At 38.9% G+C, this 24,381-nt stretch overlaps 1 protein-coding gene across 1 annotated transcript in view; it reads right to left on the bottom strand.

Annotated features, from left to right (window-relative positions):
• The window catches only part of MYOM1 (myomesin 1), a 122,146-nt gene extending 99,609 nt beyond the window's left edge, over positions 1-22,537 (bottom strand). Inside the window, exons 1-3 of the mRNA XM_005893650.3 lie at positions 22,358-22,537; positions 17,840-18,164; positions 719-856 (exon numbers count right to left, since the gene is read on the bottom strand). Of these exons, the coding sequence (XP_005893712.2) occupies positions 719-856; positions 17,840-18,141 (440 nt within the window). The 5' untranslated portion in view covers positions 18,142-18,164; positions 22,358-22,537. The remainder of the gene's footprint in view (positions 1-718; positions 857-17,839; positions 18,165-22,357) is intronic.
• Positions 22,538-24,381: the final 1,844 nt, after the last annotated feature.

Genomic DNA, 24,381 nt, shown 5'->3' on the forward strand with positions numbered 1-24,381 from the left:
ATCTATTTTTTATTTAACAAATATAAGCCAGGCATTCAAGCTATGCCTGCAATGCTTTGTTAGTCTATGTTATCTAAGGATTTTTTTCTTCCTAATGAATAATAATTAAAACCACACTGGCAACCAATCTACCTAAATGTATCATTTGATTTTTTTCTTTTAGTTCACCCAATATTTTATAGTTTTAACCTTTCTTTGTGCCCTAACTATAGCAACTGTATATAGTGTCCAATCACTAGCATCCAATACTCTGCTTCTAGTTTCAACTAGTTACCTAATTAGAAATAAGCCTCTAATCATAATCTCTGTTGTCATACAGCCATCCTACGTGATGGCAAACATTTTTACAATGATCACATCTCCCACTATGCACAGTTCCAAGGTTCTCAGACCTTTCTCAACCAGTACAAAGTAAATGCTCAATAAATGATAGCTGATATTACTACCTGAAAACATTTATTCCCCACTTCTTTTTAAAAATAATTAACTAATTACTTAACTTGTCTGCACTAGGTCTTAGCTGCAGTATGCAGGATCCCCGATCTTCACTGTGGCATGTAAACTCTTAGCTGCAGCATGTGAGAGTTAGTCCCTTGACCAGGGATCAAACCCATGCCCTCTGCATTGGGAGCATGGAGTCTTAATTTTAAACAGTTCCACTAGGGGAGTCTCTCTCCACTTTCTAAAAATCAGATCCAGGGAGAGAATTCATACGTACCGTCCTGAAAAAATAGGCACCATGTAGTCACTTGGCAGATTTTCTTTCTCCTCTCCAGAAAGAAGGCTCTTCTTGGCTCTCTTTGTTTGGGGGCTCAACTTGGATGAATAATCTAACATCAGACTGGAATCTGTAAGTCTGACAACAAACACCCTAATGTTAGTCAATAATTTAAAAAATGTTTAGAAGTTTTAAATTTAGGAGTGTTGCGTAGACTCCTAGATGGCTAATGTTATAATTATCTTCTATCTTTAGAACTAAAATAGAGTGAAAATGACCTCACATAATGCACTCTATCCAGCATAAGAAAAATAGGTCTGTGGTAATTTCATGGCTTTTTCTCATTAAAGTTTCAGGGGAAAGCAGCTGTGCTTTGGTAATGTTTCGGATACCCTTTGCTGTTAAGTTTATGTTGGAAATGTAGGCAGCCTACATGAATGGGTTGGATACATTGTGCATCCAAATGCTTTCAGAGGATTGATAAACAAAAATAAAGCAAATTTTCTGTATCGAGAGCCCAGGCAATTCTGAAGCAGGGCCTTGAGGTTGAACTTCAGGTTTTTGTATAATGTAGCAGACTCCATTTGAAAGAACATTGAGCTCATTAAACAACAGAATTAATATGTTTTAGATGAATACACAGCATCAAGTGACTCGGAAAATTACAGATTTGATAAAGAACCTTTTGATAATGCTGTAGTACACACAAAAATCCACCCATGCACACTGGTGCCAGTGGTGCTTGGAGGCAGCTATTGTTCTAATAAACCAAAAAATGCATTACAGTGGGAAACAAGGCAACTGAGATTGCACCTAGAGAAAAGGACTGATGACATTAAAAGTACAGTCTTAATCTATATAGTTCTTGGACGAAATGAAATGCATTTTCATTCAAATGCAGAATTTGGCTTAAATTTCAGGAGACTGTGGACTCTCTGAAGTCAATCCGTGGACTCAGGTGAAAGGTCTCTCGTCTCCATTGTAACGACAGAAAGTCACAACAAGAAATCATACAGAAACTCTCTGTATGACCCTTGCAATTTTTCTATAGACTTGAATTGATTCTGAAATTGAAAATTAATATTAAAAAGATCTCTAATATATGGAATCTAGAAAGATGGTAGGGATGATCCTATGCACACGACAGCAAAGGACACGCACATAAAGGACAGAATTTTGGACACAGTGGGGAAAGGAGAGGATGGGAGGATTTGAGAGAATAGCATTGAAACATATATGTTACCATATGTAAAACAGATAGCCAGGGGAGTTTGCTGTATGATGCAGGGAACCCAAGGCTAGTGCTCTGTGACAACCTAGAGGGTTGGGGTGGGGAAGGAGGTAGGAGGGAGGTTCAAGAGGGAAGGGATATATACCTATGGCTGACTCATGTTGATGTATGACAGAAACCATCACAATATTGTATAGCAATTACCCTCCAGTTAAAAATAAAATAAATTTTTTTTTTTAAAAAAAGGTCCCTAGTGTCAAGAAAATTTGAAAAGAAAATGAAGCATGTGAATGGTGTGGCAAGGAAAAACCAAGCTGCCCAGTTAAAACAGAAAAAACCTTCCAGAGTCCAAACCTTGATTGTTTCTCAATCTTTAAAAAACATTAGGAAAAGCAGGGATTACTTAGATCAAAAGAAGACAGTGCATATACATAGTACAGAATGGATACACAATAATGCAAATAAACTTATCCTCTGCGAAGCAAGCAACGCAGAACTCTGGGGCTTCTAGGAAGCCCTGGGAGTACAGTGGTTCTGGGCCTGGGAGTATAGGGTGAGCTACAGGCTTCAATTCCTGGACTGGAGGGGTAGCATGGAAATGACAGACCTCTTCCTCCCCCACTAACCACCTCTCCCCCAGGGTGAATATGTAGCTCTTGTTCTATGATGAGCATTAACACTAAAGGTTAGAACCTTGAATTCAAGCTTGTGGATTGGTTACCAGTTGGAAGGCTTAATGAAATTTGTTCTTGGGTGGCTGTTCCAAGCAACAGCAAAATGATTGCATTCTAAACCCTTAGTGAGTTACAAAGTACAGGCTGTGCTAATACAGGTCTAAGTTTAAAGTGGTATTTTCCATCACTCCTTTAATTCCATTACTATACAAAATAAAATTAATTATGGAGTTTGAGCTTCTTTTTTTCTATTTATAGAACATTTGGATTTTCTAATTTTTCTCATTTCTCTATTTTTGCTCTTTTTACTATTTATTTTCATTCTACTGTCTACACTCATATCCTCATGAGCATATTTTCAAGGTTTGCTTATATTAAAAGGGGACATATGTATAACTACGGTTGATTCATGCTGATGTTTGACAGAAAACAACAAAATTCTGTAAATCAATTATCCTTCAATTAAAAAATAAAAGTCATGATTTGTCCTTCTTTTTGTTGTATTGTTGTTCCTTTTTTTTTCAGTCATTTTTTTCCTTTAAGATAAATCTTTCAAACGAAGCATTTGTTACATACAATGTGCCAGAATGTGATTATTCTATTCTCACAGGTAAATCACAGCAGACAATTTTTAATAGTTGAACTTTATGGTAAAGATTTATGGAACTATCATTAGTTTTTATGTCATATTTCATTTGGAACAAAAGACCTTATAAAAGGACTGTGGTTTTACATATTATATAGTATTATTTAGAAAATCCAAAGTACTTAGAAGATATCAAACATTTCCTGTGCTCTCTAAAGTTTCTTCAAGCTAACAAGAAGAGTGTATTTAGGATTAAATGTTAAAATACTGTGCTAACAGACTATTTGGCAATGTTAAGTCATTTATCAAAGATGTCTGAGAAGACATCTTCATCTGATTGAGTTTAAAACTCAATGAAGTTTTAAGAAACTGACTATGCAATAATTGTGTAACTAATTATGTGAAGAAAAGCCATCAATTGTCTCTTTTGTTATGACCCAAGAACACGGAAACCTAACATCTTACTCTATCAAATTTTAAAGTCAAATAATGTTTTTAAAGGAGTTCAATAGAAAATGTAAAATTTAAATTTCTTTTTTAAATTTGAATTTCTTTGAAGTTACATCAAAGAGCTAAATAAAGGCTTGCTAACCTCTTGGGCTTTTAGTTGCATCTAAATTTTGAAAATAATCCTGTCTCAAAAGCCAGTTTCTGAGTAGACACTTAAAGTTTGGTATGTATGGATCAATGTGGTCTTTTAACTATTAAAACTATATTTAATGTTCTTTACGTCTTAAATTTTGATTCTTTCTGAATTTCAATTTATGAAGGCAGTGAAAATAAGCTATTGTGTTTAGTTGCTAAGTCGTGTCTGACTCTGCGACCCTATGAACCGTAGCCCTCCAGGCTCCTCTGTTCTTGGGACTTCCCAGGCAAGAATACTCCAGTGGGTTGTCATTTCCTTCTCCAGAGGATCTTCCTGACGCAGGGATCAAATCCATGTCTCCTGCATTGGCAGGTGGATTCTTTACCACTGAGCCACCTGGGAAGTCCCTGAAACTAAGGTAAGTTTTGAAACTATATGTGAGGATTGATTTGTGTGTGCACGTGCACCCACGCATCTGTAACTGTGTCTAGGTACATCTACCTGTACTCTACTACTAATTGTGGTATGTCCTCTGTTAATATGCCTAAAGTTAGTAGAATTTAAGGATATATCATGGTTTGTTTGACATCATCACATCTATGACCAGCAGCACCGCAGAGAAGGGATGTAGCCCAGGAGAAAGCTCTCTCTAGAAATGTTCCAGGGACTCAGAAATAAACTTGCATTTCATCCAGTTCAAATACTGAACATCAACAACATAACCTTCTGCTTGTACAACTTCATAATTATTCTTGACAGGAAAAGAAAGAACAAAACTATTATAGAATCACTGGACTGGAAGAGATCTCAGGGACATTTACACCACCCTCCTTGCATTATAGATGTAGAAGACCTACAGTGTCTTTATAACTTGCCCAGGCTCACCCAGCAAGTTGGTAGGTGAACTAGGACCAGCACCCATGTGGGTTAGTGTTCTTTCCTCTATACCAGTGGCCTTCAACTTCGTGTCTGAGCCTTCTCGATCCAAACATGTTTGATCATGTCACCTATATATGTCTGTCTATTTATAAATTTTATACATATACTGCTGAATAAATATTCTCATTTTATGAAATTTCAACCAATAGAAAAATGTTCAGGGCCAAATTTAATCTTTTTAAAGACAGAAGTGCTAATATATCTTCCTACACTTCTTTGGCTTGCCTTCATGGACTCCCCACTTCGGAAACCACAACAACATACATAATATGCCAATAACGACTCTGATGTTGATTAGCTATTTCTGAATTTATTCACATCTAGCAAAAAGTCGAATGCGACTGAGTGAGTAAGCACAGCACAAAACATAGAGGTTACGAAATCATCACAGTCCAATTAGAAATAAAGCATTAAGAAACTCATTAAACTTTACATGAGGTCAAATGCTAATTCTTCAAAGTCATGTTTATAGTCATCATAATTTCACATAATTGTGAAAAATTGTCCTAGTTCCTCAGGATGAGTAACTATGCCTGGTTATGTTAAGTATGGATCTACTAAATGGCTATATTACTTTCTGAAAAAATTATGACAACTTATCAGCATGTTCTAGAAAAAAATGATGAGCTGGTAGGCTTTGTCTTTTGCTGACACTGCTCCCAAACCCAGCACCACCCACCCACAAATGCTCATGATTACATTACATTATTGATTTCCTTCTCTATCTGTCCCACTCCTGTGACTATTCAAGGAGAGGGATGGCCTAAAAGTTAGATTTATATCCTCAGCACTGTGTCCAGTGCCTGACAGTGTTCAGTAAGTGTTTATTGAATGAGGTGAAATCAAGATTCAACCTCCTGTAACCATACCCTATCTCTATGATTCTCAACTCTGACTTCATATCAGAATCAGCTGAGGAGCTAGTAAGAATGACCAATGCAGAGGTGGGACTTCCAGTATGGTGGAGTGAATAGTTCAGCAGTTCCTCTCTCCAAAAAAGCAGTGATAAACCTGGATACAATTGTCAAAACCAACCCATTCAAGCCTCTGAAAATCAAGTACAGGCACACGCTACACCGACACGTGGCTATTCATGAAAAGATACTGAGCTTCAAGTCTGAATAGTGGGAGTCTGTGTGACATGCTTGTCTAGTTCTTTCCCACCCACCCCCAGCTCAGTCTATAAAGTAGTTCTACTAAGGTGGGAAAAGGTGAGACACTCTTAATATTCACTGTCAGAGGGGCTGATTTGGAGCAGAGCATGATAAACCTCCACAACCAGCAACACTGTGAGTAACGCTAGCCATCTAAGTAGCAAACAAACAGGGGAAGACCAGCAGCTCAGTCAGTCCTAGGATACAGTCATGGCTGGAACAAGCAGCAGATGGGCAGATCACTCAGAGAGATAACAGGAAGATTTGAAAAATAAGACCACCATGGGGGCCTTCGTAAGCTCTCTCCATGTGATTAAGTAGAAAAAACTGGAAAGGACTCAGGTTATCCACATATGACTGGCTGACTGTAAGCCTGTGTGTGTGGAGAAGAGACAAGGAAGTCTCAGTTCAGTTCAGTTCAGTCGCTCAGTCATGTCCAACTCTTTGTGACCCCATGAATCGCAGCATGCCAGGCCTCACGGATTTCACTCGAAAACAAATCCAGGGCATATACATTTTAAAATGACCTGGACTTCAAATATGCTCCCCAACATACACACTCAGACACACAGATCTATTGCCAGAGGATGGAACCTTTACTGTCTTGAGATGTTTGAGCACAGATGTTTGACCATTCACTGACTGGTCATTAATCTATGCAAATATCAAGTGATCCCTATGAATTCAGGCTTAAAAATAAGAACAATAATTTTTTTAAACACTAAACAAAGACATCAGCAGTAACAGTGCTGGGTAAACAGAGTCTATAAATATGTTTAGGCAAGTAATTAAACAAAACACAGCAGCAACACATTTGGGGAAAATTCAGAATCCAGAATTATTACAATATGTTATCTATTATGCCCTATTTTCAACAACAAAATAATTATGAGACATGAGAAGAAATAGGAGAGTGTGATGCATGCTAGAAGAAAAAAAGCAGTAAATAAAAATTGTCTCCAAGTGCACCCTGATATTGGATTTAGCAGACAAAGACTTCAAAACAGTAATTAGAAATATGTTCAAAAATAAGGAACTATATTCAAAGGCTAATCAAGGAAACCATGTTTAAATAATTAAAGGGAAGTATTATAATAATGACTCAAAAAGACAGAATGTCAACAAAAAGATAGGAATTGTAAAATAAGGTCAAATGGATATTCTGGAGTTTAAAAGTACAATAACTTAAATGAAAAAGTTATTAAAGGGACCCAAAAGATTTTATATAAAATAATAAAATAATCAGGTAAGCTGAAGATAGAAACTATCTAACCTAAAGAAAAAAACAAACAGAAAAAGAATGAAGAAAAAATATGTTGTCAGACAACATCAAATATACCACTATATGAGTAAAGGTAGTATCAGAAAGAGGAGGAAGAGAGAAAGGGCAGGAAAAGATATTTAAAGAAATAATGGCTTCAGTTCAGTTCAGTTCAGTCGCTCAGTCGTGTCCGACTCTTTGCAACCCCATGAACTGCAGCATGCCAGGCCTCCCTGTCCATCACCAACTCCCAGAGTTCACTCAAACTCATGTCCATTGAGTCAGTGATGCCATCCAGCCATCTCATCCTCTGTCGTTCCCTTTTCCTCCTGCCCCTAATCCCTCCCAGCGTCAGAGTCTTTTCCAATGAGTCAACCCTTCGCATGAGGTGGCCAAAGTATTGGAGTTTCAGCTTTAGCATCATTCCTTCCAAAGAACACCCAGGGCTGATCTCCTTTAGAATGGACTGGTTGGATCTCCTTGCAGTCCAAGGGACTCTCAAGAGTCTTCTCCAACACCACAACTCAAAAACATCAATTCTTCGGCGCTCAGCCTTCTTCACAGTCCAACTCTCACATCCATACATGACCACTGGAAAAACCATAGCCTTGACTAGACGGACCTTTGTTGGCAAAGTAATATCTCTGCTTTTTAATATGCTGCCTAGGTTAGTCATAACTTTCTTTCCAAGAAGTTAAGCGTCTTTTAATTTCATGGCAGCAATCACCATTTGCAGAGATTTTGGAGCCCTAAAAATAAAGTCTGACACTGTTTCCACTGTTTCCCCATCTATTTCCCATGAAGTGATGGGACCGGATGCCATGATCTTCGTTTTCTGAGTGTTGAGCTTTAAGCCAACTTTTTCACTCTCCTCTTTCACTTTCATTAAGAGGCTTTTTAGTTCCTCTTCACTTTCTGCCATAAGGGTGGTGTCATCTGCATATCTCAGGTTATTGATATTTCTCCTGGCAATCTTGATTCCAGCTTGTGCTTCTTCCAGCCCAGTGTTTCTCATGATGTACTCTGCATATAAGTTAAATAAGCACGGTGACAATATACAGCCTTGATGTACTCCTTTTCCTACTTGGAACCAGTCTGTTGTTCCATGTCCAGTTCTAACTGTTGCTTTCTTAAAATTGCCCAAATTTGTGTAAAAATAGTACTCTGTGAATCCAAGATGCTCAACAAACCCAAGTATGATACTCCCAAAGAGATACACATGTAGACATATCATAGTCAAACTGTTGAAAGCCAAAGCCAGAGAGAAAACTAGAAAGTAGCAAGAGTAAAATGATTCATCACGTACAAGGGAACAAGGTATTAATGACTGATTTCACATCAGAAACTATACATCCCAGAATACATTTGTATGACATATTTAAGTGCTGGGGAAAAACTAAATCAAGAGTTTTATATCCAGCAAAACCACTACTCAAAACTGAAAACAAAGTAAAGACATTGACAAAGAGAGAATTCATTGCTAGCAGACCTGCCTTACAAGAAATGCTAAAGCAAATCTCTCATATATCACAAGAAAACATGATAAATGCATTTATGCCCCAAAATTAGATGACTTAAATGAAATGGAAAAATTCCCATAAAGATTTAAATAACCAACACTAACTCAAGAAGAAATTAAAAATAATAACAGATCAATAACAAATAAGGAAATTGAATTAGTAATTTATCTATGCACAAGGACTTCCCTGCTGGTACACGGGTTAAGAATCTGCCTTGCAATGCTGCTGCTGCTGCTAAGTCACTTCAGTTGTGTCTGACTCTGTGCGACCCCATAGACGGCAGCCTTGCAATGCAGGGAGCCCAGATTCCATCCCTAGTCAGGGAACTAAGATCTCACATGCTGTGGAGCAACTAATCCCACATAGTAGAGAGCCCATGTACCACAACTAAGACCCAACACAGCCAAATAAATAAATATTTTTTTAAATCCATGCACAATGATAGCCCAGGCCTAAATGGTTTCATTGACAAATTACATGAACTATTTAAGGAAGAAACAAACCAATCATTTCCATATTTAAAAAAAAAAAAAAAACAGAAGAGAAGGAAACACTTCCCAACTTTTTCTGTAAGGCCAGTTATTACCTGATATCAAAGCCAAAGATATTATAATTTTTTTAAAAACTACAAACCAATATCCCTCATACACATAGGCACAAAAATCCTTCACAAAATATCAGTAAACTGAATCCAGCAACATATAAAACCAAGCAGAATTTAGCCCAGGGATGCAAGGTTGATTTAATATCTGAAAATCAATTAGTGTAATACACCATATTAATAGAATAAAGAACAAAAACCACATTATCATCTCAAGAGGTGCAAAAAATTTTTGACAAAATTCAGCTTTCTTGCATGTTAAAAAATTCTCAACTAAATAGGAATAGAAGGGAACTTCCTCAATCTGATAAAGGCCATCTGTGAAAAATCTATAACTAATATCATCAGATCAGATCAGATCAGAGTAGTTGCTCAGTCGTGTCCGACTCTTTGCAACCCCATGAATCGCAGCATGCCAGGCCTCCCTGTCCATCACCAACTCCTGGAGTTCACTCAAACTCATGTCCATTGAGTCAGTGATGCCATCCAGCCATCTCATCCTCTGTCATCCCCTTCTCCTCCTGCCCCCAATCCCTCCCAGCATCAGAGTCTTTTCCAATGAGTCAGCTCTTCACATGAGGTGGCCAAAGTACTGGAGTTTCAGCTTTAGCATCATTCCTTCCAAAGAAATCCCAGGGCTGATCTCCTTCAGAATGGACTGGTTGGATCTCCTTGCAGTCCAAGGGACTCTCAAGAGTCTTCTCCAACACCACAGTTCAAAAGCATCAATTCTTCGGCGCTCAGCCTTCTTAACAGTCCAACTCTGGGGAACAAGGCTATGATACTTGCTGTTGCCACTTCTATTCAATATTGTACTGACATTTACAGCACAGTGAAGAATAGTCGAGGCAATTAGTTAAACTGAAAAACTGAAAAGCAAGTCTAACTTTAGTTACAGATGATATAATCGTGTATATAGAAAATGTCGGGAAGATAACCTGGAGAAGGAAATGGCAACCCACTCCAGTACTCTTGCCTGGAAAATCCCATGGACGGAGGATCCTGGTAGGCTATGGTCCATGGGGTCGCAAAGAGTCGGACACGACTGAGCCACTTCACTTTCACTTTCATACACACACACACACACAAATGCTAATAAATGAGTTCAGCAAGGTCACATGATACAGAATCAAAGAACAAAAATCAATTACACTTCTGTTTACTAGCAGTGAAAAATGAAAAAATAAAATTAAGACTCCACTCACAATTCTATCAAAAAGAATAAAATATTTAGGAAAAATTTTAACAGAAGTATAAGACTTTACACTGAAGATTAAAAAACAATATATGATAAGTGAAACAAAGACCTAAATAAATAAATATACATGTTCATGGATTGAAAGAGTCAGCACTGTTAAAATGGCATATTTTTCAAATTGATTTATGCTTTCAACATAATTTTTATCAAATTGCCAGAAGACTTTTGTCTTCGTAGAAATTGACAAGGTGATCTTAAAATTTATATGGGAATATGAAGGAACTACATAAGCAAAAATTTTTTTGTAAAAGAGGAACTCAGTTTGAGAACTTACATCCACCAATTTAAAAACTTTTTATAAAGCAACAGTAGTTAAGAAAGTGTGGTACTGGCCTAAGGACAGGCATACAGATCAATGCAACAGAATTGAGAATCTGTAAATAAACCTTTTCATTTACAGTCAATTGATTTTTTTTTCTTTTCAAAGCTCTTTTTCTTTATTGTTATTTTAAAACTTTTTATTTTGTATCAGGATATAGTCAATTAACAATGTGATAGTTTCAGGTGAACAGTGAGAAGACTCAGCCATACATGGTCAATATATTTTTGATAAAGGAGCTAAATGATTTCAGGGGGAAAGGATAATCTTTTCAACAAATGGTGCCGTGACAACAGTCCATGTATATGTGAAGGGATGAATTTAGAACTTCACATCACATACCAAAAAAATAATTCAAACTGGATATTTTTAAATGTAAAGCTAAAATTATAAAACTCTTAGAAAAAAAGATAAGAGAAACTCTATGAAGCTCCAATACTCTGGCTACCTGATGCGAAGAGCTGACTGATTGGAAAAGACTTTGATGCTGGGAAAGATTGAGGGCAGGAGATGAAGGGGGCGACAGAGAGTGAGATGGTTGGATGGCATCATCGACTCAAAGGACATGAGTTTGAGCAAACTCCAGGAGATCGTGAAGGACAAGGAAGCCTGACGTGCTGTAGTCCAGGGGTCACGAAGAGTCAGATATGACTTAGCGACTCAACAACAACAACAGCGATGTTGATAAGCCAAATTTTGCTTAGATATAACACTAATAGCATGACTAAAAAAGGAAAAAAGTGACAAATCGAACCTCATCAAAACATAAACATTCTGGTATCTGAAGGACAGTGTTAAAAGAATGAAAAGACAAGGCACAGAATGAGAGAAAATATTTCTGAACATACATCTAAGAAAGGAATTATATACAAAATATTTAAATAACTCTGACAACTCAATAATAAGCAGAAAAAAATCCAATTTAAAAATGGGCAAAAGATTTGAACAAGCATTTCATCAAAGACGTACACAAATGGCTACCAAACACATTAAAAAGATGGTCAACATCATTAGCTATTAAGTAAGTGCAAGCTAAAACCACAGTGAGACTCCACCACATACCTAAAAGACAGGCTGTAAAAAATGATAGGGAATAACTAATGTGGATAAGCTGGAATCCCTGTACCTTGGTGTGGGAATGTAAAATGATACAATTGCTTTGGAAAAGAGTTAAGTTGTTTCTTGTAACATTAAGCATAAACTTAGTACACAGACAAGCTGACATTTTAAAAGGTGCAAGAGAAGGTAGATTTCAAACAAAAAGCCTTAACTTTCCATAATAATATCATTTGTTCCAACAGAAAACTTACTTTTTATCCTCTGTGTGCACAATTCTATTCTTGATGCTGGTGTGGGAGGGGGATATGAAGATTACATATTAAATTAAAGACTTGTTTTCTGAGACCTTTACTGTCTAGTAGGGTTGCAAATGCTACCAGCCTGAGGCGTTGTGTTACATCAACCAAAGGAGAAAGGATGGAAGGACAGAAGGCAGGCAGGCAGATAAGCAGAAAGAGCAGAGCAAACAAAGTTGAATTTACAGGCTTGAAGACAATTTCTGTCTGCGGCTATCAGGGAAGCCTTTGTGGAAGAGCTGGACATTGAAAGATGGGTAGGTCATCCCAGCATGACACCGAGGTGTTTGCAAAAGCTTGAAAACAGAAGCTCCATTTTCATTTCTTACTTATCTATACGTTGCCACTAGACTTTACTGAGTGGCCACAATAGAGCTGAACTCACTTTTATTATTCTACCATTTTTCCTGTAAAACTGCCTCTCTCTATATATTTACAACTTGGCACTGCTGTATATGGGCTTCCCTGGTGGCTCAGACGGTAAGAACTCACCTGCAATGAGGGAGATCTGGGTTAAATCCTTGGGTTGGGAAGATTCCCTGGAGGAGGCCAAGGCAACCCAGTATTCTTGCCTGGAAAATCCCATGGACCGAGGAGCCTGGTGGGGTACAGTCCATGGGGTCGCAAAGACTTGGACATGACTGAGGGACTGAGCACTGAGCACTTATCAACTATTAGCTGGATCCTCATTTGAGGTGCTCTTGCTTTCTCCTCTTTCACCCAGAAAGGCTGGTATGGAAAAGGTCAAGTCTGTACCACTGGTTCCCTTGGGCTCTCAGAGCTTGGGGATCTCTGCGGGGAGGCTCAGTTACACCCATTGCTTGGCCAGCAGTGAACAGAGCTACTGTTTCACCTCTGGGCGCTGGGAGGTGACTGCACGGCCCTTCCTCCACCTTTGGCTACTCACTCTATTCCTACTCCTTAAGGGGACATGTCTTCCTTCTCACAGCCTGATTCACCTGCCTACAAAAGATTAATGCCATTTTGGGGTATCTTATATCGTCTAAACTTGTATTTGGCCTGCAAAAGAGACTGATGGGTAGTATTTTCAATGTAAACAAAACAAAGGAGGCAGAGAGTTGAAGCCTGTCTTTCTGGGCCTTGTTATCTGTGGAAGGAAGGGCTTGAATTAGATGAGCTTTTAGTCTCTTCCTGCTTTAGCATTCCACAGTTCTATGGAGCTATGACAAACTGCCAATTGTATGAAAAACTGGTATTGCCAGGAGTGCTACTTCTAGTTCTCTCTTCAAACAAGCCACAGTTTTACAGCAGTGAGAGTTGAAAATTGATGCACAGTGAATGCTACCCTCTTTGGACTCAGGGTTTGTTTGGAGGATTCAGAACACAGACCAGTTGCCTTTTAAAGAAGTAAGACTGACAACAAACTGGCCCATTTCTAGGGGGATAAAAGAATAACTGGCTTTCTGTTTTCCTTGGATTTTCCCCAGACCTTCTCCTACCAAATAGGAAGTAATATGGCTCATCATTTTCTTGGTACTTAAATTCTGGAAGACAAATCCCAGAATGCTACATTTTCTACCCAGGAACTATGGTGCCTTTTCCTTATATATGATAGTTAGATCTTTCTTTAGAGAAGAGGCTATATTTTAATACCTCTTGATTTAGTTGCTAAGTTGTGTCTGACTCTTTGTGATCCCATGGACTGTAGCCTACCAGGTTTCTCTGTCCATGAAATTTCCCAGGCAAGAATACTGAAGTGGGTTACCATTTCCTTCTCCAGGGGATCTTCCCAACCCAGGGATTGAACCCTAGTCTCCTGCATTGCAGGTAGATTATTTTCTGACTGAGCCACCAAGGAAGCACTGTAAGGGCTGGATTTTAATCTGCTTAGAATCAGACAATAGGTGTCTACCATAACCTCAGAGGGTTGAGAGACTCATCATCCAAGAAATATGCTGTGTTGTCCTCTGGAAGTTATTCATTTTACTTATCAAGCATAACAGAATCGTTCTTTTTTCTTCCCATCTTATTCAAAAGAGAGGATTTTGAAAACATTGGTTTCCATATACCACATTCCCTGTAAACATCTGCCTTATTTCATCCTAATTCCCTATAATATTGGCCCTAGGAAGGGATCATCAGCTCACACACTGGGCTGATATTTATATGTAGATTTTCTAGTGCAGTAGTGGTGACCTTTGTTGAGTCACAGAGTTCTCTGACAATATGATGAAAGCTAGGGTCTATCTCAGCAAAAAAAAAAAAATCATCTGGACCCAATTATACATATAATTTCAGATCATCCAAAACTCTGTTGAAACCTATTCACAAACAGAGGCTAAGAACTCTTGCACAATGGTTGCAAAGTGGTCATGAGTACCGTTTCTCCTTTAATCTCTAATAGTATTTGTGAATTATTAACATAAAAGAATAGTCTTGTATCATTTTTGTTTTCCTGAATCACTTTCTTTAATTTAGTTTTTTCCTAACTGTGACTAAGAACAAAGGCATTTAGAATAAGCCTTCCAGAACTTATTTTACAACTCTTGGCTCAGAATGCAGTTGGTAACCGATCTGAGCTAAAACCACAGTGACACTGAACAAGCCATTGTTCTTAAGATTTAACTGAGGTCAGCCAAGCTGTGGGCACATATAAATCCCCATAGTTTCCACTTTACTACCAGGACATCTAACTACAAAGAGAGGCTAAAAATGGATCAGGCCCAGTATTCACATACATTCCACAGAGCTGCATTTCCAACTCCACACCGGTTTTAATTAACAACACTCTTCACAACCCCAAGAGAAAGATTTCATTTAGCAGGGAAAAGTTGCTCCATTTTGAAAAATAAAAAATATAACCTGAAAGAATTATAAAGATTTTGAAATGCTCAAAGAATATTATCTGCACCTGTTAGCTGTAGGTCTAAAAAAAGAAAAACTAAAATACCCCCAGGATTAGGTTAGATTTATTTTCTTTTACATTGCATTACACAAAGGAAAAAATATTGGCATCTTCCCTTCTTTTTAGATCCACATTTCTACTAATAAGTGGAGTTGTTCAAACATACCAAGCCATTAATAAATACCTATCTACCTACATAAATACTTAAATAGCAAGAAGGAACAAGATGCAAGGTTGACCATAGAAATAATTATAGTTCCACTTCCTACAGAAAGTTTATTATCTGAAGTTGTTTATAACTAAAATGGCTAAGTTTTCCAAAGACAAAATAGAGCAAATGTTTTCTGGATAAAATACAAAGATGCTCAAAGGTTCAATTAATAATGTTTGATATGATTTATCAGATTGTAAATAAATATGAATGGTGCATATATGGTTAAAAGAAGAATTTAGGAATAGAATTTAAGAAATAAAACTCTCTTTAACAAATTCATAAAACTCTATAGACTCTACAGCATCGGGGGAATGTAATGAGTATACATGAGTTAGCTTAACAATTGTAATGAAAACACTCATTTTCTACATTTTCTATAGATTCAGCACAGATGGACCAGGAAAATGGATATTTAAAACATAATCCTCTCTATTACAAGACAGCTGCTTTCCTAAGTGAGATCCTTAAACATATGTATGGAACATTCTTCAGAAGAACACATGGTACTATCACATAGCACGGTGCCCATTCCTGTCTCGTTTGGAAAGCAGGTCATTTGAAACAAGGGCCAAAAGAAATGAATTCACCTCCTCCCTGACAATATTTCCATATTTGCGGCCAATTCGAGGTCCTCATGAATATCCCATGGCGCACATAACCCATGAAAAGTGGGATTGAAGAATGATCCTATTCCATTTTAAGTGGAATTTCAGAATGTTGCCGTCACCCTAACTCCAGAGACTTTGGTACTGGACGTGCAGAAGCTCCCAGGAGGTCGGCGCCGCACCCCCAAAGCACAGCTGTACATCAGGTGCTGATTAACCCACAGGGATACAGGAGTTTCTGCCTTCAGAACCAGTCCTTACTTCTGTTCATACAAACCACTGTATTATTTCCTCAATCACTTTTCTAATTCCTAGAAGTAAACACCTCTCCCAGCTACCCTGACAGATATTTTGTGGACATAAATTGTATAAGACTTAAAATAACATCTGTTTATAACAAATAATGCAATATATGCCAGACAGAGGAGATCTGAGGCAGCAGCTGGTAACTGACCACACAGCCCAGGAATTCGTACGTTTGGAAGTTCAACAATCCTTTCTGTGGACTATAGATAGACATTTAATAAAATCACATGAATCTTGCAAGTGTTTTTTAATCTCCATGACACATTTCACTCAGGATACTGAGAAAATAAAAACTGGCTTGGACTGAGAAGGTACGGATCCAGCCAGCATTCATCAGGCTGGAACAAGACACAGAGAAGCCAACCTCGGGGTTCACAGGAAAACACTTCTCCTGGTGACACTCCTCTGCATGACCACAGACTCACCGAGAAACTTTCTTCTCCAATATCAAAGATTATAAGCAGGTTTGTTGTTTGAAATTTTTTTAGGAAGAATGAGAGATTGCCTCTTTGCATGGAGGACCTCAGAAGCAGATTCAGTTCTCAGCCCATGTGCTGGGCTCCTAAGTGATTTCTAGATACAACAGTCCTCATTTATCTCAACTCAACTGTTTCCAAAGCAACAGGACACTGATTCACTTTTTAGACCAGACCTGCATCTAAATCCCACTCATCCTAGAATACTACTGAAACCCTCTTTTTCTTTTCTTTTTTTAAACTTTTAAATTTGTTTTGGGGTATGGCTGATTAACAGTGTTGTGATAGTTTTGTGTGAACAGCAAAGGGACTCAGCCATACATATACATGTATCCACTCTCCCCCAACCTCCCTCCCACCCAGGCTGCCGCATAACACTGAGTCGAGTTCCATGTGCCATACAGTAGGACCTTGTTGGTTATCTGTTTTAAATATAGCAGTGTGTACATGTCCATCCCAAACTCCCTATCTCTTCCCCCTATTCTCCCCCTGGGCAACCATAAGCTTATTTTCAAAGCCTGTGAGTCTGTGAAAGTCTCACTTTTCCTCTAGTGTGGGGTCTCCCTCATGGCAATGGGTTGATAAATATAATTCTGTCAGAATATAGGTTTGTTCCTGGTATTGTTAAGCTGACTGAGATAGGGCCATGTTTTTATAAAAATGCTCCGGCTAAAGAAAATATTTGCTGCTTGAATTTTGATGCTAGCTTTCAGACACAGAAAGAATAGAACACATCTCTGCTGCAGTTTGGGCTCCTGTGGTCTGTGAATTTTAAATCCTTTTCTCATCTAAGTTGAAAGTTGAGAGGGCCTGGAAACCTGCTGTGAGTGTCAGAAATGTGATTTCTCAACTTTGCTGCTGCTGAATGTTGAACACAACCTGTGGCAAAACTTCTCTGCTTCTAGCAATATCGCAGTTGGCAATTAAAGCAAGACACCCCAGGGCGACTGCGAAGCTCTTTGTGAAACTCAGGTAAGCAAGGGAAAGGGGAATCCAAGACATAAATCCCAGGCCTTCCAAACAGATGGTTTGACCTTGCTCCACACCTGGTTTAAAGGTAGGGCTGCCAGACCCACGAAGAAATGAAAATGTAACCTGGGGCCTAAGGTGGGGGTGGGGTATTCAGAGAGCACGGCTTTGCCCCGCGTTTGTAAGGCTGCTTTCACATACCCGTGGGAGTAGCCATAGTCATAGGCTGATGCCGCCTTGTGACTGGCTGCAGACGACAGGGCAAATTCGGAGGCCCGGGAGGCCTGATGCTGGTAGGATGCGGCGGACGCCTGGCTGAAGGCCGCTGACTCCTGACGGTGGGCAGCGGATGAGCGGCTGCTGTAGGCAGTGGAGCCATGGGTGTAGATGGCTGAGCTTTTCTTCTCCTGCTGGTACTGGCTCATGGTGGTGCTGAGGTCCCTGTTGCGGTAGCTGCGGTCATAGTGCTGGTGAAGTTTCTGATAAAACGGCAGAGACATCATGTGCCCCCAGGGATCCAGGCAAGCTGTGAGAAAGTAACAGGTTTGAGGTGAACTGGTGGTTTAGAGGTTAAAGCGTCTGCCTATAATGTGGGAGACCTGGGTTCAATCCCTGGGTCAGGAAGATCCCCTGGAGAAGGAAATGGCAACCCACTCCAGTATTCTTGCCTGGAGAATCCCATGGACAGAGGAGCCTGGTGGGCTACAGTCCACGGGTCGCAAAGAGTGGGGCACGACTGAGCAACTTCACTTCACTTCACTTAAGGAACTAACTCTCCAGAACAAGACATCTAAATCAGTAGGTGAAAATTACTACCCTTTTATTTCTTCCAAAGAGTAAGTGGAAAATAATGTGAAGGTTAGTTTAGCTGTTTACTCAATTAACTCCCTGCTTCACAGCCCTGATGTACCTCCTTCTATCATTGTGCTGCCTTCTTTTTAAATACCTAGAGATCTTTACAAACTTTCCCTGTTGTGCTATTTCAATGGATATATGTGGATACACGTAAATGTGCTGTCGTGTCCAACTCTCTGCAACCCCGTGAACTGTAGTCCACCAAGCTCCTCTGTCCATAAGATTTCTCAGGCAAGAATACTGGAGTGGGTTGTCATTTTCTTCTCCAGGGGATCTTCCTGACCCAGGGATCAAACCCAGGTCTCCTGCTTCTCCTACACTGGCAGGCAGATTCTTTATCACTGTACCACCTGGAAGCCCACTTTAATAATATATATTTCAAATTTTCTGGCATTTCCTTCTGATGGGGACTTTACCTGAGAGATTGTGTAATAATGGAGAGTCTGTGTCCAGCCAATGTGGTTTTTATTCAGCAAATAATTACTGAGCACCTACACTGAGCCTGGTACTATTCCTGACCAGGAGATAGATGAACAAAACAACAAAATTCCCGCTCTATATAGATAACCCTATATAGAATCTTATATTCTATTGCAAGTGATGATGGACAAATAGAGAAAATAAAGTGTAAGGTATATTAGAACCTGCTTAATGCTATAGAGAAAAATAAAACAGGAATGTGGAATGGGATGCTTTTAACAGCATCATCAGGGACAATGGTGATGACTGAGCATGAAGGTGACACCTGAGCATGAGAATATCTGGGACGGGAGAAGCATTCTGGATGGAAGACCACTGCACAGGCACTGGGGGGCTGTGAGCCTGCCTGTTGCATTGTACTCCAGGAAAGGCCAGTTGGCCAGTGAAGCTGTGAGGAGTGAAAAGGTGCAGAAAGAGGTACAGAAGATGATGTCAGGGAGTGGGGAGGGAGGAGGGAAGTGTCCTATAGGTAGTGTAAGGACTTCGACTTTTATTCTGAAAGGAGTAAGGAATCATTGGAAGGTTCTGAGCTGAGAAACACTCTTGCTGAGTCTGAGAATAGACTGTTGAGGGACAAGAGTGAAAGCCAGGAGGCCAATGAGAAGGCTGCCATGGACTGAGTTGTATCTCCCCAAATCCATATTTGAAGTCCTAACCCCGTGACTGGATTTAGAGATAGGATCTTTACAGAAGAAATGAAGTTAAATTGAGGTTCTTAGGATAGGTTCTAATCCAATAGGACATGATTGCCATCGTTATAAGAAGAGGAAATCAGGACACAGATATGTACGTATGCAGAGGGAAGACACGAGAAGATGGACTATCCGCAAGCCAGGGAGAGAGACCTCAGAAAAGACCAACCCAGCTGACTCTTTGATCTCAGATTTCTAACCTCCGGAATTGTGAGAAGATAAGTTTCTGTTGTTTAAACCACCTGGTCTCTGGTGCTTTGTTACGGCAACCCTACTGCGATAGTCCAGGCTAAAGATTATAGTGGTAGCAGTGAAATGTGAGAAGGGATCCAACTCTGCGTATTTTGTAGGTAGAATCAAAAGTACTTGCTGAAAGTTCTGGAATAGGGTATGAAAGAGAGAGAGGAGTAAGTGACAGCTCCAAGGACTTTGCCTAAGTAACTGGAAGATTAAAGCTGCTGTGAACTGAGATGAGCAGGATTGTAAGAAAACAGCAGTCTGGGATGGAAGAGCAGGAACCTGGTTTGAGACATTTTACATTTGAGATATCTGCTAGACACCCAAGTGGCGAGATAAGGTGGGATGTTGGACATGTGACTCAGGAATACAGGGTAAAGGTCCAGGATGGAGACCTACATTTGGGACTCACCAGCATATAGATAGTATACAGTCCCCCAACCCCCCCCCCCAAAAAAAAGAGATGAGAATGAAAGTCCTAGGACGGATCCTGGAGGATGCTTATATTGCCATTTAACAAGCCCTCTCAAATCTCACAAATGGTTCAAAAAGATGGTGTCAAACCAGAAAAATTCCATTAAGAATATAAAGCCTCCTAGTCTTCCTGTATTAAAGAAGAAAGTCAGTTAGCAGTATAGCAGTTTGCATTGTGAATTTGAGCTAACAGTCCTACTGAAAATGAAAGATGGGTTTGCTTAGCATAGAGAGGGGAGACTTCAGATTGCATTATCTTTCTTTAGAAATCTGTCCACTGACTGGAGCCTATCAACCATACTAATAACCCTGGATGAAGTAATAGTTTTATGAAAGCCACCCCCTTCCATCATTAATGCTTTTGTGCATGTCCTAATTTTTTACATGTAAAATCAGTTGTAATCAATTTTTCAAATTGATTCTAAATTCTAAATGATTCTAAATTGATTCTAAAATTCTAAATGAGGACTGAATCTTTCTAAACTTGCTACATTTTTTTGGGTCAAGCTTAAAATCTTTTTATTTGAAGTGAAAAGTAGGCATGTATTCCCTAGAGAAGAAAATCCAGCAAACTTCACTCCAGAAATATTTATGTTAAGGCTCATGGAAGATATCAGTCTACATGGCATTTCCCAGGAGGAAAAAAATAGCTACCAGCAAACAACTTTTGCTTCAACCCTTAAATAGACTGTTATTTTCTATTTTAAAATATACAGAATAATGATCAAGTATAATGAATAATCATTAGATTAATTTTTATAGAAAAAAGTGTAGACTATATTAATATAGAAGTATATGATATTAGGCATTTATAAAGCTATTTGGTAAATTTGCATAATGATACATAGTATACTGCAACACAGAAAATGTTATTTGAATGATGTCCAAATAAACAATGAATGACCTTCTTGTGTATTATAAGCTAAATTCAGAACCCAAATAACTTGAAATGCTGTTCATTTTCACAAAACAAAATCTTTAAATGTCTTGCCTCAATTTTATTTTCCATTCTCTTTATTTCTGTTTTCCCCCAATATATTTACTTTTAATAGTACTGAATATTCCAAGCACAGAGATAATATATTGCAAGTAAACAGGTTTTGACATTACGTCAACAGAGCTGGTTGTCACAGCTCTGACCTCTGGAACGAAGGTACAACTACCTTCTCTTCATTAAGTAAGTAAGGATTATCCCCCAACATATGACAGCTAGGGTGCGTTGGGAGGAAAGATGGTTTGGTTGTCTTCCATTCCTTTAAGACCTGTGTTTTGTTTTTTTTTTCTCCCTGAAAATAATTTGGGAATTTAGGAAGAAACACTAACTCCATAGTTGTATTGTGACACAATACTTTTGTATAGGAGTTAGGGGCTGAAAGCTATAAAAATTCTTCACAGAAAGTTGTGAACTTTAGGGTCATGATGCAGGGATCTGCGTTGCCTCTGAAATACTGCTTAGCCATTTTCCAATTAGAAATACCCCCATTGCACCCTTACATTTATCCACATGGCATTGTCGGGGCAAAAATCACTGAATTAGAAACTTGAGACTTCAGAGTTAACCTACTCCTTTTGATCAAATTTGTAATCAGGCAGTACTGTAGGCTTATGGAGAATGGAAAACACATGATTTCCTGTTTCCTCACCCATTCCAGATTTCAACCAAACCGCCGAACTGTAACTTGGAAAGAGTACTTGACTCATGCTTACAGTTCTATCTGAGACAGCTACAGTTTTTTATAGCTCCAGGAACAGTAGCTTAATTTTAAAAGAATCCACTGATCTGAGAGAAGGGCTGTGCCAGCACAAACTGGCACCCTGCTGCTCACATTCCTTCCCTGGAGCTCCACTTTCCTATTTCTCTGCTATTCTGACATCTCTTAGAGAAAACTGCTGAGCTCAAAAGACAGAAACCACACACACCGCAGTGCTGTTGAGCACATAAAACATCAAGTGTACTCTTCTGCCTCAAGGTCACACTTACCAGTTTGCAAAGGATTGATGGTGGTAGCAATGTTCCGATGTGACAGTGGGTGCTGGATGAGACAGTGAAAAACCCACGTAGATCGAATCCAAGAAAAAGTTAAGAGTCAGGGCTAAAAAGACAGGACCCTGGGGGCCAGTTCAAAAATAATGCATGTGGTCAGGCAGTAGAATGTCAGAGCCACACAGCCAGCCTTTTATGGCTAAGAGAGTAGATAAATATAGCAGCAAATGGGGATTGCAGTCCTGAACGGAAAGGAAGAGGAAGGCCCTGGCAGGTAGCTGCCACAGTAATATATTGACATGCATGCCAGTCGGTGGGTCTGGTCTGATTAAGCTAAATGTAGGGCTTTTATTTAGCTATGTGAGTTATTTTCAACATCATTTTACCACAGCATATTTAAAAGTGTAATAGAAAGAGTAGTTTGTGTTATGAGCTAAAAATAGGTGTAGTAATCTGATTCCCAAAATGAACTTCATGGAATTTTAATACCAAGATATGGTTCTGAATGTGCTGTTCATAATCCATGAGCAATACATTTAGGAGACACAACGTGAAGAAAGAACAGGGGGCTGACTAGAGGCAAGCAGGGAAGACATGGGTTACATGTGGTGGAAACTTTGCCTTGATGATACCAAGTCACTATTTCTCTCATTTCAGGAAAATTTACCAAGTAGGTCATAGTACAACTTCAAGCTTGAATCTTTGATTCCCTATTCATTAACTGAAGCCTTTAAGAAGCAGCATCTTTTACCTTACCTAAAGTCAGAGTATGGTCACTCTATCTAACAAGAGATTCTCTTTCTTTGATTTTACACCATTTCACAAATTCAGAGGTGATGTTACCTGGTGTCAAGAACTTGCACTTTGGAGTCAGACCAAAACTTGGTTCTAGGCCGTCGATGGCACTTAATAGTCATGTAACTTTAAGCAGTTTATTTCTCCTTACGCTTCATTTTCTTTCTCTATAAAATGGGAATGTGTGTGAAGTCGCTCAGTCGTGTCCGACTCTTTGTGACCCATGGACTGTAGCCCACCAGGCTCCTCTGTCCATGGGATTCTCCAGGCAAGAATACTGGAGTGGGTTGCCATTTCCTTCTCCAGGGGATCTTTCTGACCCAGGGATTGAACCCGGGTCTCCCACATTGTAGGCAGACGCTTTACCATTTGAGCCACCAGGGAAGACATAAAATCGGAATTATACCATCTAAATTATGGGACTGCTGTGGAGATCAATAATGCAGAGAAAACGCTTAATCTAGTTATTGCATCAAATGAAGACTTAGTAAATATCAACTACTGTTACTGGTAGTAATAATTTGAAAGCTCATTGTTCAGAATATATGTACTAAGCATATATTCTGTGTGATATTAGATGTGATTCATGTGATATTACATCAACTTAACACAGATAGCTTGTATCTATCAAAATATTAAACAGACCCACTATTGTAGCCTGCTTTATAATTCCTTTCTTGATGATAACTACAATTAACACTGTTGAGAACCTACCAAGTGCCAGACACTCTGATAGGCACTGTACATACATGATCTCATTTAATTCTCATATTATCCTGTGATGTAGGTATCATATCTCCCATAGCTAAAGAAACTGAGACTTCGAGATATACAGTCATTTACCAATGAGAACGCAGTTAGTGCATGACATAAATGCCCTGCATTCAGAGATATTTGGATTCCAAAGGTCATGCACATTTTGTCATGGATTGCCTTAGCCTCTTTCCAATGACATTTTGTCTATAAGAAATTAGGTATTTTCAAATGGTCTTTCAAGTGCAATACAGGTCTCCACTCATAACTGAGGGTCAACTTGTAAGCTACCCAATCAATGTATGTAAAAGAATATATTTCACTTAGTCTTGATCAAATTCAATCCAGCATTTGTTTAACTAAATACACCTCTAGCTATTATGCATAAGAACATTTTTGCTGTCTGGAATCCATAGGAGAATTTTCCAAGCTTTATGTTCTCCAAGTATCCATTTGCTCTCTAAACATCCAAT

The sequence above is a fragment of the Bos mutus genome, chromosome 24 (genome assembly GCF_027580195.1).
Source record: "Bos mutus isolate GX-2022 chromosome 24, NWIPB_WYAK_1.1, whole genome shotgun sequence".
In the NCBI taxonomy this organism is placed as follows: domain Eukaryota; kingdom Metazoa; phylum Chordata; class Mammalia; order Artiodactyla; family Bovidae; genus Bos; species Bos mutus.